The 20,677-nt window shown below is 35.7% G+C and overlaps 1 protein-coding gene across 3 annotated transcripts in view; it reads left to right on the forward strand.

The window, feature by feature from the left end:
• LOC131042144 (putative hydrolase C777.06c) overlaps positions 1-2,912 on the forward strand; it is a 232,371-nt gene extending 229,459 nt beyond the window's left edge. For 2 of the 3 annotated variants that reach the window (XM_059211126.1, XM_057975468.2), the window contains 5 exons: positions 1,006-1,082; positions 1,205-1,268; positions 1,400-1,450; positions 1,568-1,616; positions 2,555-2,912. In XM_059211126.1, coding sequence (XP_059067109.1) covers positions 1,006-1,082; positions 1,205-1,268; positions 1,400-1,450; positions 1,568-1,616; positions 2,555-2,673 — 360 coding nt within the window. In that variant the 3' untranslated portion in view covers positions 2,674-2,912. The remainder of the gene's footprint in view (positions 1-1,005; positions 1,083-1,204; positions 1,269-1,399; positions 1,451-1,567; positions 1,617-2,554) is intronic. The other variant, XM_059211125.1, reaches the window with a different exon arrangement.
• Positions 2,913-20,677: the final 17,765 nt, after the last annotated feature.

Consider the following 20,677-nt stretch of genomic DNA (forward strand, 5'->3'; position numbering starts at 1 on the left):
ATAACAACACAAACACGGTCACGTTACTGCTCTGTTCGTGATATGCGGAAGTTTGCAAGTAGTCTACGTGCAGTTTCAGCCTGTCACTACCTTCACCACGCTGTGATTAATCTTTCCTTTGTCCAGCGTAAGATATTCACGCCTCTACAATTTCCCACCAACACTCACGTAGTTATAATATGCTTGGCTCGTCATTTTGATTCCAATAGGCCAGTACTGGCTGGCGAAAGGAAATGTTTTAACAAATGTTGATATCTCGTAGACATACCAACTCCCATAGAGTGGATAATTAAATAATAGTTTAAACAAAGTATTTAGGCAACTATTATTTAACTTTAATCTTTATTGAGAAAATCAAATAACTCTTATTATAAGGAAAGTTTACTTAATTTATAAATAATACCAAATAGTTTTAATTTGACGGGGACATTACATTTCTTCATTTAAAATAAGTTAAGGACCCACGGGTATGCAATTAGCAGTAGGATTTATTGTAGCGGGTATCTAATTCATAATATAGTTACAGTTGCTCTCAATTTTATTTCTATTTGGTTTTATGTGCAATTCTAGCCTGACACGTGTTATTTTATGCTTTAAAATTGTTCAAAAACCTTGAAAATCCAAAAATACAACAGCAATAGTATTACAGGAGAGTTAGAACTAGCAGGGTTCCTACACAACTTCTAGTTGCAGGTAGTTTTCTACTGGAACTCATTACCGAAGTTTTGTTTTTCTAGCATTGTCACCATCTACAGACATTGGCTGTACATATAGTGAGCAAATCATATTTATAAATGAGCTGCTAGTACACCATGATATTCCTTAAAAGTCATATCCACGTATTATTGATTGTTTAAATATTAACATAAATGATTATTGCTAGAGAAGTTTCTAATGTTATAGTTTTGGCAGACCAATAATATTCAACAATGCCAAGGAATGTAAGAGTAAAGTAGCGTTAGGGTCCATATCAAGTACATAATATGTATTCTTCACTTACTCCAGGTTACTCCTTTGCCTGTTTGGCATGGACGGGGTTATCGCTCCCTTGGATTTCGCATTGGTAATGTCTGTTACATAAGGTAATTTTATTTTTTCAGGGTCTACTTATATGTTTAAATAAAATAACAAGTCATCCACCTGTTCTTTCTCTCTGATAGTAATTTGTCATATATGATTTTTGTAAATTATGTTTCTTTGGCAGTGATGTAAGCGACATTCCTGAGGAGACATATGGTTTACTCAAAGATTGTGAACTTCTAATCCTGGTGAACTACTTTTTATGTTTAATAGTATATGCATACAACTTCTTTCTTTCTCGTTGAAGCATATGGTACTCTGCAGAATCGAAATTGAAATTTACTGTGACCGATCCTAATATTGAAATTTTGAATCTCAGGATGCGTTGAGGCCTGATCGCTCCAGCACAACACATTTTGGCCTGCCTAGGGTTAGCTATCATTATTCCTGTCTATAGATATATTCCTCAAAACTAAATTTGATAGTTCGATAATTTAGATATTCACGCCAGCTTTTGTTCATGTTGCCATGATTTGTTTCTTTGCAGGCTCTACAAGAAGTCCGCAAAATTTGTCCTGAACGGACTCTTTTTACTGGTAATGTTTTAATTTCGCTCGTGCAAGATTCATATCGATCATAACTCGTTTATAGAATAATCTCTTTTTAGTTCAGATTTCATTCCTCTAAAACATGTGATGTCTGATATTCTGGGCAATGAACTCCACGGTTCTGTCATAAGTGTGGTTTTGGTTCAGAATCTAATTTCTATTCCATAGAACACCAGTCCACCATATCTGATCTTAAGCCTCTTTGAATAGAACACCAGTCCATCATATCTGATCTTAAGCCTCTTATCAAACGATTGGGTTCTTTTTTGAAAAAGTATAGATACGATATTTTAATGAGGTTCTCACTTTTATACATCTTAGGGAATCATTTTTTTATAATTGTTATAGCATTTGTTGATCTAATGTTCAATAATAGTTGTGATATTGGAGTTATTAGTGTTAATCATGAGTATTCATAATTGAATGAAATGTATTATTTAGATCTAAAAAGTATTAAACCACGTGATATCACCAATAAAACATGAGTTAGTGTACAATTATGGTCTTAACATTTTTGAAGGAGTCTTTTTAGACACTTAAACAAAAAGCACAATATTGTGGCATCATATTTAATGATGTGTCCAGAAACTCTAGTTATAAATAAGGGATTTTCCAAGTAAGCTGCAATAAAAAAATAAGTGATTTGAAATTTTCACGTAATATTTTGAGAAGTGGGAAATTAAGATGTTCAACTACTTAATCCTCTTCCCTACTATGATACAATGACTATGTCGTGTTTCACATTGATCCTATTATTTGTATGTGGATCAGGAGGGTACATTGTGTTAATGTACTTACTATTAGCATCAGATTTGTCAATAAGAAGCAAATTTCATATTATTCAATATTTTTAATCAAAAGTTTATCAGATCTTTATGTTTTTCTTACTAAAAACTTCACCCCCTTGTTTTTGGTGGTGTGAAAAGGAATGATGCATTTGATGGATCATGATCGAGTCAATGAGGACTTGGCAAAGTTGAAGGAACAAGAGGGGCTCGACATCCAACTTAGTTATGATGGGCTATGTGTTCCTATAAACATTTGAATGTAATTTTAATTGTCCAATTTGATTTGGATTCAACATTCATTTGTTTGCTTTTATCATTATTAAAAATAATAGTGGAATCTCATTTCTATATTGGAAGGAAGGGTTAGTTTTAGTGTAAGTTGGGTTAATTATTTTTCAACGACAATCAGTTTGTAGTTGAGTTGTAAAAAGGCTTTTGGTAGTCATTGCATTGTCTATGTTTATGATTCTTGCCTTGGTAGTTCATTTGTTATTAATCAATTGTCAATTGTCTTTGTGCTAACATTGATCTGTGAGTTGATGTTTTGTTGAAGAGCTCAGTAAAATCTATTTACCTTTCAATAAAAAATAATCATTTATTTACTTTTAAAATTAATAAAAATATTTTAAAAATAATTTGGTATTAGATATTATTTAAGTATTTTTTGTGATTTTTTATATGTTTTTAATTTAAATTATTATTTATTATTACTATTTCATAAAGAATTTTAATTGAACAATTAATTGAATATTATTTATTGACAATTTAAATTTTGAGTATTTGAGTATTTAAATGCTCTCTCTCTCTCTCTCTCTCTCTCTCTCTCTCTCTCTCTCTATATATATATATATATATATATATATAATGTTTTTGATATTAGTAGCGGTGAAAACAAGGGTGTTGTCCCTTAACAAAACCCAAAGGTGTTCAACTAAAACAACATATTCACAACAAAAAATTAATCAAAACAAAACCAAAAAATCTAAACAGAGAAACAACAATAAAGTATCAATAGGGGATAAACCCTGTTAGTCCAAAAATCATGAAAAAACCTAGACCTAGGGACTAGACTTCCATAAACCTGTCTGCACAAGGACATTGTCTGTGAGAAACTTGAAGAGCTCCCTGGACAATTCCTTGTCTTCATCCTCTCAAGGCCTTGTCTTGCAACAAAAATAGGGTTGTTGTCGAGCTATGCATCACTCTTATGCAGAACTTGTTTATGCTTGCCATTTGCTTGTCCTAAGCATCCCATATGTTCTTCATTTCCTTAAGTTCTATTTTAGGGCTTGCAATTTTGCATTCACCCTTTGGCTTTCTAGTTTTTTTCTCAACTCACAAACTTCCCCATTTCAAGGCCTACAACTCACCATCCACCAATTAGTTGCACATCTCAGCTTTCTCATCTGCTTGCAAGGTTTGTTGCACATCTTTAGCCATTTGGCAGCTCCTCTTTCCTCGCCCCTTTCTTCTTGTTGGTCCCTTTCCTCCCCCTTTCTTTTTCCTCCACAATGCTAACCAATTCGTCTCTTAACTCTCCTTGTCCACTTCATCCCCAATATTCGGCCCCATCACATTAATGGGGTCCACCTTCTTGATGCAGGAGCATCACTGGTTCACAACAATCTTGCATCAACCAAAAACATTTTCCTTTCTATTTTATTTGCAATTTCAGTTTTTCTGTGTGTCTGGGTTTTGGCTCACCGAATCTTGTGGAGTTGGATTATACTTGAAGACTTGATCATCTTTCTTGCTTTCAAACCGCATCTCATCTGGATCACTTTATGGCAAGTTATTGCCACCGATTTCCATGACAGTTTCTTGTTATCGGTTGTTCATTTGTTACCAGTTGTTGGAGAACTATTTTGGTGATCTATTGGAACACATTTCAAAGCTTGTAGAGCCTTGACCATTGATCTCAATGTTTCTTGGTGTGGTCGTGTAGTACCCTTCCTCGTTTGAACTTATTGGACTCATATTTTATTTTTGTTTAGTTTCAGTGGATACATTACCATGATGTGTTATTCAGATTTTTATGACATTATTTCATACTTTATCTGGATATGAGATGCATAATTTATTTGCAGTATTTCAGTACTTGTGATTTATGGTATTTTATGGATTATTGCTATGTACTGACATTTTACTTTATCTATGCAATGTGTAATTATATGTTGTGTGTTTGCGAGTGTATTGGATGCAAGGGGATGATTTTCCTTCAGTCATTTCGGTGAAACAGGGAACGTCGCGATTCTCCTTCATCAGTGTGTATGTCGTATTTTCTATATTGTATATATAGGCATGTGTGGTTCGGTGATGCAGATTATTGCAGGTACAAGTACTGGGTAGGTACGAGGTATCGTCTCCACCTAACTTCACAAGTCTGAGCGTGCCTTATATTTTCCGATGGAAGTGGAGGAGATAATAGTTGACCCTATTTTACTCAGTTACACTCGTGTGAGTGTCGTCAGTTGGTCGTCTTGTTAGTTTGTTTGGCCTTTGTATTTTGTCATTTGATCTTTGTATGGGTAATTGCTTGAGTTTTGTTTAATTTGAGTGTTTTAGTGGATTTAATTAATTAATTAATTAAGTTTATGGAATTATCTCATAGTTGTATTGTTTATGCATTGAGATTATAAATTTAGTTAATTAAAAATAAATTATTAAATTAAGTTGCAAGTTGCATGATGTTAGAAATATATTTTATTTAAATTTTAGTAGAAAAATAAATTAGATTAATTGCATTTATTGTTTCCTAGAATTTTAAATAAATAGAATAAAAGAATAAATAAATGAATGAATAAAATAATTAATTAGAATTAAAGTAGTGCTTTAATTTCTTTATTTAGAAAATTAATTAATTTGCAAGAGAAAATAAAAGAAAGAATAATGGTTTTTAATTATTGCATGTTAGTTTATCTTTTGTTATAAAATTAGAAAATAAAATAAAATTGCTTTTATTATTAAATTTAGGTTTTTGGGAAAAAGATATTCAACCTAGAATTTTAGTTTAAAAAGAGAAATAGGTCATTATTTTAGGATACACAGGAAACAAGTCAGGGATTTAGGTGAAGAAAAATTTATTTGGAAGTTTGTTGAAGGATTGGTTCTCTTCTACAAATTTTCTACAAATTTTCTTCCAGGAAAGCTATATCAGGTTGGGTGGCTTCTTTTGATTGTTTGTTTTAAAGAAAATATTTTATTTCTTTTATCTTTCTGAATGATGTGTGTTAAGATGTTTGATAAATTTAAAATCTTGTCTGATTATTTCTTGTTCTTGGTTAAAGTTCATTCCTAAAGTTAACTTTTGGTTTATGGAAAGAAGTATTTTCTAGGTGTTTTTAGATTAAAATTTTGAGAAGATTAGGAAAATTTATTATGGCAAATTTTGCCAAGATTTTTATTGTGGATGAAAATTGCAAGATTTGAGAGAAATAGGATTACCAAAGAAAATATTCCTTCTTATTTGATTTTTGTTTCGATATTTGGCTATGTGAGTCCTTTTTAATATTTGTGTATCTCTGTGATATAATTAGTTATTATAGAAATAAATTTAATCATTAATTAAATTTATTGTAAGTTAAAGGAAATTATTTTATTATATTATTTTGGAGAAATTGTGTAATAAATAATTTCCTTGGAAATAAATTGGTTTGGAAATTAATTATGTTTAAATTTTTTTTTAAATTTACTGTTTTTAAAGTTGTGAATTTTTAAAAAAACTAATTAAAAAAATTAAATAAAAATATTAAAAAAAAAAAAAATTAAATTAAAAAAAAATTAAATTAAATTAAAAAAATAAAAAATAAAAAAATTATTAAATTAAAAAAATAAATAAATTAAATTAAAATAATATATATATATAGTATTTTCTGTGGTTTTAATTATATTATTTTGGAAATAAAAGATATTTCAAAATTAAATCTTCTTTTTATTATATATTTTAATGTAATATAATTATATAATATTATATTCGTAGAATATATATATTTATGTAATTATATTATATTATTATATATAATTTTTAATTGGGAATTTAATTTAGATTATTGATATAATCTAATCGTGTTTATTTGTAAAATAATAATGAACATATAATTAGGGGGTTAATTTTTATGTGATTGATTTAATCTTATTGGACAAATGACAAAATTGATTTTTTTGTATTAATATAGTTGTATTTTCTTATTGTTTGAAAAATCTTTAATTGCAAGTTATTTGTGTTTTTGGTTGTTTTAAGAAAAGATTGTCTGTTTTAGGATCTTATGTAAATGGTGTTTGCAGTCAAGCTTAATTTCGTTGCAATTCTGGTTGAGTTGTCATTGTGTCCTATGTTATTATATCTCCTTGGTTAGGTGTTGTTTGTAAAATAATAATGAACATATAATTAGGGGGTTAATTTTTATGTGATTGATTTAATCTTATTGGACAAATGACAAAATTGATTTTTTTGTATTAATATAGTTGTATTTTCTTATTGTTTGAAAAATCTTTAATTGCAAGTTATTTGTGTTTTTGGTTGTTTTAAGAAAAGATTGTCTGTTTTAGGATCTTATGTAAATGGTGTTTGCAGTCAAGCTTAATTTCGTTGCAATTCTGGTTGAGTTGTCATTGTGTCCTATGTTATTATATCTCCTTGGTTAGGTGTTGTTGTATAACCTTATTGATGTGAGCCATTGTGTGTGTTTGTCCAAATAGTCAATCTTGGGTTAGTGATTGTGTATCTTTCACCTATGGTTTGTCAGGATTAGTTATGGTTGTCTGTTTCACCATAGAGTTCTCGTAGAGAGACCTTTCCTATTAGTGTCCTATGAGAGAGAGTGGCTTTTGAGCGGGGGTCGTGCCCGAAGTGGATGACAGGATAACTCGTCAAAAGTTAGTTAAAAAGTGATAACCTAATAATATATTGGGGGGGAGTGAGAAATATTAATTAAGATAATGTACCTCGTGCATAGGTGTAGTGCTAGTATAGGGCTCATAATGCTACGAGAAGGCTTGGAATGACAAACTTACCACCTTGTCTTCACGAAAGGATTGGTAGGGTCTGCATGAGACTTAGTTGGAACTAGAGGCTCGAGAAAGGTTACCAAGAGAAACCCAGGATGGGGGCCGAGACCTATGGAGGTTGTACCATGGTATCCACCGTAAGACATGCCATGACACTCTCTTTAGAGTCACTTGTGTTTTGTGAGTTGAGTTACATGGATGTTTGTGGAGTCTTGTAGTCCTTTCGTACTTGTCTTACTTTGCTTGCTTGAGGGTTCTCTACTATCTCCTAGCACGGTGGGGTGGTTCCATTTTGGGATCACATGGTTGGGTGGTAGTGTCACTTCCCATCGGATGTTTTGGATTGTATCTTCAGGCAAGGAAATGTTTCGCTAGCTTTTCTTGGTTCATGGTTCATGTACCAGCTCTTGTTCGAGATCATTGTTCTGTTGAGACTTTGTGGTCATTGTATCAGACTTTTATGTAACCTCGATATTGTAACTTTGTAATCTGTGGTATTATTGGAAGTCATGTATTTAAGGATATTGTAATATTATGTCAGTGGAATGTATGTTAATTGAGTTGCTTTGATCTTGTTTATAAATGATTTATGAGAAATTGAATGCATTGAAATACTTTATTCTTTCATTATGGAATTTTAGATGTATGCGTAGTTTTGAATTTAAGCATTTACTTTATCTAATTAAGTGGACAATTGGATTAACCATAGTGTTAATATAATCTACAATTAATCTTCGTTGGTAACCCTTAGGAAATAATATGTTAGACTTCTACTGTGTTATTAAACGTGCAATGGTTATAGTTAATGCACTTAGTCTTTAAAAAAAAAAATTATTTCACCCTTTAGTTGCCTAGTTGTGTTGTTTTCCTTTATGGTTCCTAGCAGGGCATTACAGGGCGACCTTCTATGTTTCATCCTTTGGATTTTCCGAAGGAAACTCTTAGCAGAGGCTGACCTTGTTCATTTACACGTTAGGTCTTGTTCTTCAAGTTTTGATCCCTTTTTGGCCGATTGGATCCTTTGAATATATATATATATATATATATATATATATATATATATATATATATATATATATATATATATATATATATATATATATATATATATAATCATTTTTTAGAATGTAATCAATTAGAATTAATCAAAGTATCAGATAGATAGATTGTGCCTAGAAGATAAATCTTTCGATTCAAGGTCCCAATTGTGACCTATTCTACCAGGTCTATGTGTCTGTATGTTGTAACCTGGTTGTTACCAGTTGGATGTAATCAAACTTCATGCAATAAAACTATCTATTATGCATTGCCTCCATCATATTTGTGTGTTTCTGTTGTGTTTACTCTTGTTGATCGATCCAGATTGATCTCCTTGAGGTCCCTCCTCACCGATGATTGCTTCAAGTGGTATCAGAGAAAGCTTCCGTCTGGAGGTTGTGTGCCTTAAATTTTTGTTGTAGGGTGGTAGATTGCGGATCCGACCTACAATTGCAGAGGACTAGCATGAATCAATGGCGCGAAGAGGAACTAGGAATGGTGGAGCGCGTGGGAATGCAAACCTTGTTGTGATGGAGATGTTGTGAGGAATAGCAACCCAGTTAGAAGCCGTGGAGACAGCCCAGAGAAGAGGTCGACATATTGAAGATGTCAGTGAAGATGAAGGAGAAGAAGCCCCGACAGAACAAGTAAACCTACTAGCAGTTAATCTGAATGAAGGAAGGTTTTTAAGGGTTTTGAGTAGGGCGAACACTAAACCTCATTTTACCCCACCAGAATATGATGGGAAGTTAGATTTGGATGAATTGATGGATTGGATCTCGGAGATACAAAAGTATTTTGATTTTGAAAACACTGTAGAAGAGAGGAAGGTGAAATATGCCTGTACTCGGTTGAAAGGTCATGCATCTCTTTGGTGAGAGCATTTGCAAGTTGATAGATAAAGAAGAGGTAAAGAAAAGATTAAGACATGGGATCAGATGATTGCTAAATTAAAATCAAAGTTTGTCCTGGTGAATTATCAAGTGGATTTGTTCTGAAAGTTGTAGAACCTAAGACATAAGGAATCTAGTCTGAAGGAGTACATAGAAGCATTTTACAAATGGAACATCAGGTCCGGACATGTTGATGATGAAGTTGAGAAAATTGTAAGATATTTGAACGAATTGTGGATGATGAGGAGAGCTTTGTGTCATACCAGAGGAGATGAAGAACCCTTGCAGAGGAAGAATCTGTTCAAGACTTGATGTAAGGTATCTAGTAAGTGTTATAAAGTTGTTATGGATAGTGGTAGTTTATATAATCTTGTTTCAAAAGAGATGGTGAATAAGTTGAAATTGGAGAGATTGAAACACCTTAAGCCTTATCAGATAGCATGGATTCAAGATGAACATAAGTTGCTAGTAAGTGAACAGTGTTTTGGTAAAATTGAAAATTGGGAATTATCATGATGAAGTTTTGTGTGATATTATGCCTATGGATATTTGTCATCTTTTGTTGGGAAGTCCTTGACAGTTTTATAGACAGGCAATACATGATGGGAGGAAGAATACATACACTATTGTGGCTAATGAGATGAAGCAAACCTTGTTACCTTTAGAGGAACCTTTGAAGAATGAAGTCTATACAAATGTCAGATTCTGTTTAGTAGATGGAAGGAAATTCATGGATGGATTGAGACACGAGAATGTGCGTTTTGCCTTAATTCCTAAGAAGACTGGAACCGGAAGGAGAACACTCGGCAGAGATAAGAGATTTGTTGACAAAATATGAGGGCATCATTTCAGATAATGTACCCGATGGATTGCCACCTGTTAGAAGTATTAGTCATTGCATGGACTTGGTTCTTGGAGCCAATTTGCCTAACAAAGCTGCACACCGGTTAACATCGACAAAGAATGAAGAATTGAATAGACAAGTGCAGGAGTTGTTGAAGAAAGGTTTGATCAGGGAGAGTCTGAGCCCTTGTGCAGTACCAACAATATTAGCACCTAAGAAGAATGGAGAATGGAGGTTGTGTACCAATTCAAGAGCAATAAACAAGATCACAGTGAAATACTAGTTTCTTTTGCCTAGGATGGATGACATAATGGACTGTTTGAGTGGAGCAAAATACATTACAAAGATATGTTTGAAGAGTTGATATCATCAGATCAGGATCAGAGAAGGTGATGAGTGGAAGATAGCATTTAAGACAAATGAAGTACTATATGAATGGTTGGTGATGCCTTTTGGATTGACTAATGCACCGAGCACTTTCATGAGGTTGATGAATGAGGTATCGAAGAAATTCTTGGGTAAGTTTGTTATTGTGTATTTGGATGACATTTTGATTTTTCAGTAGAACAAAAGAGGAGCATTTGTTGCAGTTAAGACAAGTTTTGTAGAGGTTGAGAGAAGAGAAGTTGTTAATCGATATGAAGAAATGTACTTTCATGAAGGATGAGCTAGTCTATTTAAGATTTGTGATATTTGAGGATGGTTTGAAGATGGACCCTGAGAAAGTGAAAGCCATTATTGAGTGGCCTGCACCGGAAAACATTGGAGAGGTAAGATCATTTCATGGATTTGCTATTTTTTATCGGCAGTTTATCAAAAATTTCAATTAAGTTTGTAACCCTATGACTAAGACCATGAGGGGAGATTGGAAGGAATTCAAGTGGACCATCGGAGCAAACAAAAGTTTTGAATTGTTGAAGCAGAAAGTGACTGAGCAACCTGTGTTAGCTTTACCAGATTTCAATAAGGTATTTCAAGTGGATTGTGATGCAAGTGGAACAACAATAAGAGTAGTTTTGAGTCAAGAAGGGAGAGCAGTAGCATATTTCAGTGAGAAATTGAATGATGCCCGGAAGAGATATTCAGTGTATGATCAGGAATTTTATGTCATAGTTCAAGCCTTGAAGAAATGGAGACACTACTTGTTTCCTAAGGAGTTTGTGTTGTATACAGATCATCAAGCTTTGCAGTATTTGAACAGTCAGAGTAAGTTGAATCAGAGACATATGAGATGGGTAGAATTCTTGCAGAGTTACACCTTTGTGTTGAAGCATAGAAGTGGGAAATCTAACAAAGTTGTTGATGCATTGAGTAGGAGAAGGAATTTGCTGATAGAGATGAGAGTGACAGTATTAGGTTTCGAAGATTTGAAGACCTTGTATGATGAAGACTCGGATTTTGTAGAACCTTATCAAGCATGTAGAGAACTGGTTATGGTTGACAGGAGCAAATGGTTGGATGGTTTCATTTAGGATGGGATGTTATTCAAGGGAGTTCAGTTGTGCATACCTAAGAGTTCCATGAGAGAGAACCTAATCAAAGAGAAACATAGTGGAGGTTTAGCTAGACATTTTGGCATTGACAAAACAGTTGCATTAGTGAGTGAGCATTACTTTTGGCTCCGGATTCATAAGGATGTTAAGAGATATGTGCAGAGTTGTAGAGTTTGTCAAGTTGCAAAAGGTAGTAGTCAAAATGTGGGATTGTATAAACTTTTGACAGAACAAGTAAGACCTTGGGAAGATATAAGCATGGATTTTGTAGTTGGATTGGCTAAGACAATGAGAGGAAATGATTCTATATTTGTGGTAGTGCATAGATTTTCAAAGACGGTTCATTTCATACCTTGTAAGAAGACATCATATGCATTACATGTAGCAGACCTATTTTTCAAGGAAGTGAGATTGCATGGATTACCTAAGAGAATAGTTTCAGACAGAGACACTAAGTTTGTTGGCTATTTTTGGAGAACTCTTTGGAAGAAGATGAAGACAGATTTGAAGTTCAGTTTTACTTTTCATCCATAGACGATGGTCAGACAGAAGTAGTTAACTGGAGTTTGAGAAACTTGTTGAGATGTTTAGTGGGAGATAAAACCGGAAGTTGGGATTTGATCCTTGCACAAGCAGAGTTTGCCTACATAATTTCAGTGAACAGAAGTACCAGAAAAACACCTTTTGAGATTGTTACCGGAGTGCATCTTAGAGGTATAGCAGAATTGAGAGACATTAGCAGTGAAGATAGGAAGAGTTCAGAAGTGGAAGATTTTGCAGATCACATGGCAGCATTGCATATTCAAGTTAAACAACATTTGGAAGACATGAACAACAAACATAAGGAGAAGGTAGATGAGAAGAGGAGACATAAGGAATTTGAAGTTGGTGATGAAGTGATGGTATATTTGAGAAAAGAGAGATTCTCGGCTGGAAATTATAACAAGTTGCAGATGAAGAAGTTTGGAACCTGTAAGATTTTGAGAAAGTTCAGTTCTCGAAATGCATATGAAGTGGAGCTACCAGATAGTCTAAGTATTTCACCTATATTCAATATTGCAGATCTTCACGAGTACCATGAACCAAAATTCAGTGAGGACAATGTTGTAGACCTTGAGAAACAATTGCCCCGGAAGGAACTGGATCAGATTGAAGAGATTTTGGATAGTAGGATTGGGCGTAGTACCCAGAACAGTCAGTACAAAGAATATCTTGTGAAGTGGAAGAGAAGACCTGTTGAAGATTCATCTTGGATTTCTTAGGCAGAGGTAGATTGCCTTGGTTTCCCTTTGACCCCAACAAAGTGAGAGGCTCACTTTTTCATTAAATTCTGAATGTTTGATGTAGGAGCATCCCTGGTTCACAACATTCTTGCATCAACCAAAAACATTTTCCTTTCTGTTTTGTTTGCAATTTTAGTTTTCTGTGTGTCCCGGTTTTGCCTCACCAAATCTTGTGGAACTGGATTCTACTTGAAGACTTGGTTATCTTTCTTGCTTTCAAACCGCATCTCATTTGGATCACTTTCTGGTAAGTTATCGCCACCAGTTTCCATGACGATTTCTTGTTACCGGTTGTTCCTTTGTTACCAGTTGTCGAAGACCTATTCTAGTGATCTACCAGAACCCATTCTGAAGCTTGTGGAGCCTTGAGCATTGATCTCGATGTTTCTTGGCATGTGGCCGACCTTCTACGTTTCATCCTTTGAATTTTTCGGAGGAATCTCTTGGTGGAGGCCGACCTTGTTCATTTACACCTTAGGTCTTGTTCTTCGGGTTTTGATCCCTTTTGGGCCGACTCGATCCTTTGGATCGATATATATATATATATTTGTAATCATCCTTTAGAATGTAATCAATTAGAATTAATCAGAGTATCAGATAGATAGACTGTGCCTAGAAGATAGATCTTTCGATTCAAGGTCCTAGTTGTGACCTATTCTACCAGGCTTGTGTGTCGACATGTTGTAACCCTGTTGTTATCGGTTGGATGTAATCAAACTTCATGCAATAAAACTATATGTTTTGCATTGCCTCCATCATATTTGTGTGTTTTCGTTGTGTTTACTTTTGCTGACTAGTCCGGATTGATCTCCTTGAGGTCCCTCATCACCAATGACTGCTTCACTTCTCCAGCTCTTCAGTAGGGTCCACCTTCTCCACCTTCACTTCCTGAGAATCCAAAGGAGGGTCAATGTCAGCCTCCTCATCTACCCTAGCATCCCCAGTCGCCAAGTCCTCCTCATTAAGCTTTTATAATTCCTGTCAGCACCCTCCTTAATGTCTTCTTTAGGCTCATCAGTAGTTTGTGTTTCACCTTTTCTGTCACCCACATCACAAGAGGCAATCCTGTGCAACCACCTTCTCCCTTCAATCTCGACATTTGGGCCCTCTTCCTCAATCTCTTCAGAGTTGGAATTGTCGATGATAATTCGCTCCCTTTTACCCGAGGATTTGTTCTTGCCCTTTGAGCCTGTGGATTTTTTCTCTTTGATAGTGGAAGTAGCAGGTGAGAAAAATGTGGGAGGGTCAAGTTCTGTGATAATCATAGAAGAGGAAGGAATGGGTGAAGAAGTAAAGGCTTCACTCGAGAGCTAAGAAATTCTGGGGGAGGTAATTTCGTTTGCATAAACAGCCAGAGGGTGAGAAGCATGAAGAGGGGCTTGAAACATCATAATATTTTGTGGGAGGCACAAGGTCAAATGGTAGGAGTAGAGTTTCTAAATCAAACCTTGGTGGAGAGGGATGAGCCTTTTATCTTCATTTTTAGGGTCCAAGGCTTCCTCTTCCTTGATGGAGCTTTCGAGAGAGTGGAGCAAATAATAGGGAATCTAAAAATGGTATCATTGTTCCTAAAATGATATAGCAGAGGCATGTGATAATAATAATAATAAACCTTGTGATGACCCTCAAGGGAAAAATATTTTATAACCATGAGGAATACTTGGTTCCACAAGTATGGTAATTCTTCCTTGGCAAAGCCGCCTTGTAACTTAATAGGGGCTTCCTTACCCTTAAAAAAATTGTTGAGACTATCACTATTGGCAACATGGTTGGTCATCTTCCATCTTCTGCCTTCTAGGGAAAGACCCTTAGCTTGGGCAATGACCTCCTTAGAGACTTTGAATAGAATCCCTCCCCAAAAAACCCTTATGTTGGTCCAAGATGTGGCAACTTGCATCAAAAGCTTCTCATTAAGCCCTCTCAAATTCTCCAAATATTCTGCCACCCCACCCTCCATATAGTAATGCCAGACAAGGGGGTCATTTTTGAAATCGTCTGGCCTGTTTGGCTCATAGCACACTCTATTGTCACCCATAACAGACTCATAGAGATTATCAGTGAAGGCACCAACGAAAACTAGAGACATTGACCTTTTTCGACAGAGGTAGCAAAAAAAGAACGCCAACTTTCTAAAATGGGTCTAAACATTTTCATTATTGCTTTGATTCTCAAAATCGTGCAAACCAACAAAGGTAAATTACTTCTCCTTACCTCTAAATTATGTGACATATGCAAAAGGTAAATCTTACCTTGAGATAGGACATCAAGATTTAAAATCGTTGTCTTGCCATTTTCGAGGATTAAAAAATCATCATTGCCCATACATTATTGTGTCCAGTAAAGCCCAAGCCTATTCATGATGTAGATGAGGGATACAAAATTCATTTCTTGGTCTCAAAAGCCCAGCTATGAGCCAAAGAATCAAGAATGTAAATCCAACATGATATAATGGAGCATTTTTTAAATGAAACAAATGAAGAACAATACAAAATAAACAAAACTAAATGCATTCATAAGCTATCTAACTCCATTGTTTCTCTATTAACAAAGATCTTGCCTTCTCTCTCATATTTTTAAGCAATTTGCACAAGAGGCTATGGAAGAACGAGATAGGTCGATTGATGCAAAATGATGAATGATTCACAAAGATTAAGTATGCAAAAGAAACAAAAATGACATTACGGCACCTGAGCTTCAAGAAGTGAGGGAGCTTAATGTAAGAGGGGCAAATGAATTTGTAGCCATCCTCATAGAAAAAGCAATTTGAGGGACGAATGTGGGATAAAGGAGGTAGTTATGGATAAATATTTGTCCCACATTCTCCAAATGAGTGTGGTGGATGGGAGAAGAAAAGGATAAATAGGATGCGTAATATAAATTAGGGATGGATTTAAGAATGAATTTATGACAAAAAGAGTTTTAATGATTTGAGTAAATAAAATGAGTTATTGGAGAAAATAATTAATGATTTTAATTAAATAGACAATAATATCCATAGAAGAATTATGATGAGGACATTAGATGAAAAATTTATGTGTCTACACATGAAAGCACAAACTTCCAAGGGAGTCTCGTGATCCCCAATATAGCCAAGGTGCCTCGTCCACAAGAGAAAGCAAAAGAAATATCATATCATGATGATGAGCTAGCTATCAAAGTCATCATTCCACCTAGTAGCCCATGTCATATTATTACCAGTCCTTATCATTACCAAATTGGACCAATTTAAATTCAAAAACTCCCACCTTATCGAACCCAAACGACTAGTCTGAAGAAGGCAAATTTTGATATGAAGATGAATACCCATGGGAACTCTAGTTACAATACTCTCCATCCAGGAGTAGTTAGACATTGTTTGGGAGTTAGTCCATCCTCCAACATCTCAAGCCTTCAATTTAAAGACTAAGCATTGCTAAGGCATTTGCCACCTTGTTACCCTCTTTGTAAAAATGACCATGTTGAACATAGAGTAGCACTGAGAGGGGGTGAATCAGTGGTTCCTAAACTTTTTGACCTTTCAAAGAAGCTTCAAAATACCTATTCTTAACTTAAGCACTAAACAATCAAACTGGTAAAGCATGAAGGAAAGTCAAAGAGATCAATCACACAAATGCAACTCACAACAGCAGATGTACGAGGAAAACCCAATATGAGAAAAACCTCGGTGAGAAAAGTTGTTGGAGACTACTGCTCCAATCTAGCCCCTGCACCAAGCTCCTACTTGGCGATGTATATTGAAATACAATTTAGATACAGTTAAGGCTTTTTGTTGCAAATGGATTCTACAACTCTTGATTAAATATCTTACTGTCGATTGACAGTCTTTTCGCCTCCACTAAATCTCACACTACCGGTTGTGAGATTGCTTTCCCTGATTCTTGGCCTCTATTATCGCTCTTTCTCTTTCATAGTCTCACAACACTCTATGTCACACTTGGATGCTACCTTGCTCTACTACACCTTGCCGGTTTTCTTAACTGTTGAACTTACAGTTATACCGGTACTCAATCACTGCCGGTTAAACCCTCTCACCGGTTTGCTTTCTCACTTACTCTAGAACTTTCTTAGAATAAATTCTAAGGCCAAAATCTTCTCGGCACTTAATCTCTCTTCTTTCTTTTTCTTCTCTACAACATCATCTTGCTCTGACTCGAGCTCATATATTTATCACCATGGTTTCCCATCAATAATGCATTCAAACACTGAGCGATTAGGGTTTCCTTTACCCGACACAATCTTCATGAGATCCAATCTAGACTATCTTGGATCGATCACCTGTACTCCAGGGATGCATCTGTACACATTTTCCATTATCCGATGTATAGTTGCTAAAGATAGCAATCATGTACAAGATTTCCTACCTTGAAATCTATCAACTCATAAAGCACTTAGTTGTTTCCTTTGCATTGATCCAGGTGCCAACTGCTCCTTGATCTTCCTCTGTTATTCTTTCTTCCTTGAGCCACATCAGTCAGTTACAATCCCGCGATTTGTGGTTGTTTCATTAATATCGACTGGCTATTTCAACAACCAAGTCGATGGAGGATTCATCGACCTCTGCATGTTTTCCACCTCAGCTCCACATGGCATTACAATGGTCAATCACTTAGCTCACCAACACATAGTCGGTTCATTCTTGAACATTCAACAAACTTATACTGGTACATCTCTTTACCGGTGAGGCCTTCTTCTTCTGCTAACCGGCAGTGCAGACTATATCGGTAACATATTTCACCTCCTGTAGATTGTGATAACTTTAACATTCTTCCTCTTCATAAAAAATAGGCAGCTAACCTCCAGACCGGTTTATTTCTCTACCGGTTGTTACTCAACATGTTAATATGTACACAGTCTTCATCTTGGTTTATGCCTTACCGGTAAGCCTTCATTCTATCTGCTCACTCTCATGTGAATTGCCATCATACCAGTCACTTCTTCTTTCTTACCGGTGACCTTGCCAAACTGGTTGACATCAATGACAACTTAATGCCAAAATGCCAACAATCTCCCCCTTTGGCATTGATGCCAACTTATCGCAAAACACTTCATACCGGTACATTTCTCCCCCTTTGACACAATGACAAAGGGTACTTTACACTCCCCCTTTGATCCATATCGAGCTCCCCCTTTGACCTCAATCAACTCCCCCTGAGCCACATAAATCCTTTCTAGGTAGATGACACAACTCCCAACTTGTGTCGGAGGTACTCAAAAGTGCTTACTGGTAACGGTTTGGTGAAAGTGTCTGCTACTTGTTCTCTAGTAGGGACATAATCCATCCTTACCTCCTGTCCTTCCACCTTTTCTCTGAGAAAATGATACTTGATAGCAATGTGCTTTGTCCTGGAATGCATTACTGGATTTTTTGCTATGTTGATTGCACTCGAATTGTCACACCGGATGAGAATAGGATTAGTGTTGTCCACCTGTATATCTTTGAGGGTTTGTTTCATCCAAAGCACCTGAGAGCAACATGTAGTAGCAGCAATGTATTCAACTTCAACAGTAGATAGAGAGATTGAATCCTACTTCTTGCTATGCCATGAGACCAACCGGTCACCTAGAAAGAATGCACCACCACTTGTGCTCTTCTGATTATCAATGCAACCTGCCCAATCAGCATTAGTGTATGTTTCCAAGATAAAATCTCCTTGTTTAGGATATCACAACCCATAATTGAGTGTCCCTTGTAGGTACCTAAAGATTCTACTTACAACATTCATATGTGACTACTTAGGTGCAGCTTGGAATCTGGCCACCATGCATACTACCTGAACTATATCCGGTCTTGAAGCAGTTAGATACAATAGAGTGCCTATCATGGATATATACAGAGTCTGATCCACCACCAGTGATTCATCATTCTTGCTCAATTTACTGCCAGTCACCATGGGGGTACTTATCGGTTTACAATCTTCCTGTTGGAATTTCTTCAACATCTCCTTTACATACTTGATTTGTGATATAAAGATTCCCTTATCTTGTTGTAATATTTGCAAACCAAGGAAGTATGTCAATTCACCAAACATTGACATCTCAAATTCTGACTACATCTGATCAGCAAATTCTTTGCAGAGGGTGTCCTTGTTGCCTCCAAAGATAATTTCATTTGCATACACAACCACAATGATCATGTGGTTCCCATCTTTCTTTATGTATAGAATGTTGTCAACACTCCCCTTTTCGAATCCCTTCTCCTTTAGGTACTGATCTAATCTTAAGTACCATGCTCTAAGAGATTACTTTAGACCATACAAGGCCTTCTTCAACTAGCACACAAATGTCTCATTATCATGCAGCAGAAACCCTTCCAGTTGCTCCATGTACACTTCTTCCAAATTTCCATTTAGGAAGGCAGATTTTACATCCATTTGGTATACTTTATACCCCTTATAGGTAGAGAAGAATAGAAACATTCTAATTGCTTCTAGTCTAGCTATCGGTGCAAATGTTTCTTCAAAGCCAATTCCCTCCACCCGAGAGTATCCTTTGCACACTAGTCTACGTTTATGCCTAACAATCTTACTTTCTTCATTCATCTTATTCCGATAGACCCATTTTGTGCCAATGATGTTCTTGTCTTCCAATCTAGGGACTAATTCCCAAGTCTTGTTCTTCTCAATTTGTTATAGTTCTTCCATGGCATCCATCCATTCTTGTCTTTTGCTGGCCTCATTGAATGTTTTAGGTTCTACTTCAGTCATGAGGTAGAAGTTGACTTCTTCATCATCCTGGGCAAGTCTTCTTCAAGTCTGCACACCATCACTCTTATTTCCTAGAATTTGCTCTTTCAGGTGATGCAACTACACATACCAGTTAGGGGCCTTCTTGGATGCTTCTTCTGGTTCATTGTCTAATTGAGCTTCATCACCTTCATCACCAGAATCATTATACCGGTTCACCTATGGTTGACATCCTTTGTGCATATCCTCATCAACTTTTACATGCACGCTCTCAATGACTCTTCTTAGTCTTTTGTTGTAGCATTTGTAGGCCTTTCTATTAGATGAGTAACCAAGGAAGATTCCTTCATCACTCTTGGAGTCAAAACTTCCTAGTCCATCTATATCATTCTTGATGAAGCACTTGCTTCCAAATACTTTGAAGTATTTGACTGATGGCTTCCGGTCATATAACAACTCATAAGGTGTCATTTTGTTATTTGTGCTTAATTGAACCCGGTTCAAAGTATATGCAGCAGTATGAACAACTTCCTTCCAATATGTGTCTGGCAGACTAGCCTCATTTAACATGGTTCTGGTCATCTCCTTGACTGTCTCGTTCTTCCTTTCTACCACACCATTTTGTTGTGGTGTCCTAGGAGCTAGTATTGCCTTCTAATTCCATGTTTTTCACAGTACTCTTCAAATTCATTTGATGTAAACTATCCACCTCAGTCTGATCTTAGGCATTTTAACATGCACCCACTTTCTTTCTCCACCATCTTCCTAAAGATCTTGAATCTTTCAAATGCTTGTGACTTATCTTGCAAGAAGGTGACCCATGTCATTCTTGAGTAGTCATCAATAAAGAGCATAAAGTATCTTTTTCCTGTAAGTGCTCTTGTCCTAGTTGGACCACACAGATCTGTATGCACAATTTCAAGTGGTCTTGAGGTGTTGTGCTCTTTTATCCTGAAGCTCACCTTTGTTTGCTTACCTTTCACACATTCATCACAAAATGTGCTTACCGGTTTGATGATG

The sequence above is a fragment of the Cryptomeria japonica genome, chromosome 9 (assembly GCF_030272615.1).
Source record: "Cryptomeria japonica chromosome 9, Sugi_1.0, whole genome shotgun sequence".
Classification (NCBI taxonomy): domain Eukaryota; kingdom Viridiplantae; phylum Streptophyta; class Pinopsida; order Cupressales; family Cupressaceae; genus Cryptomeria; species Cryptomeria japonica.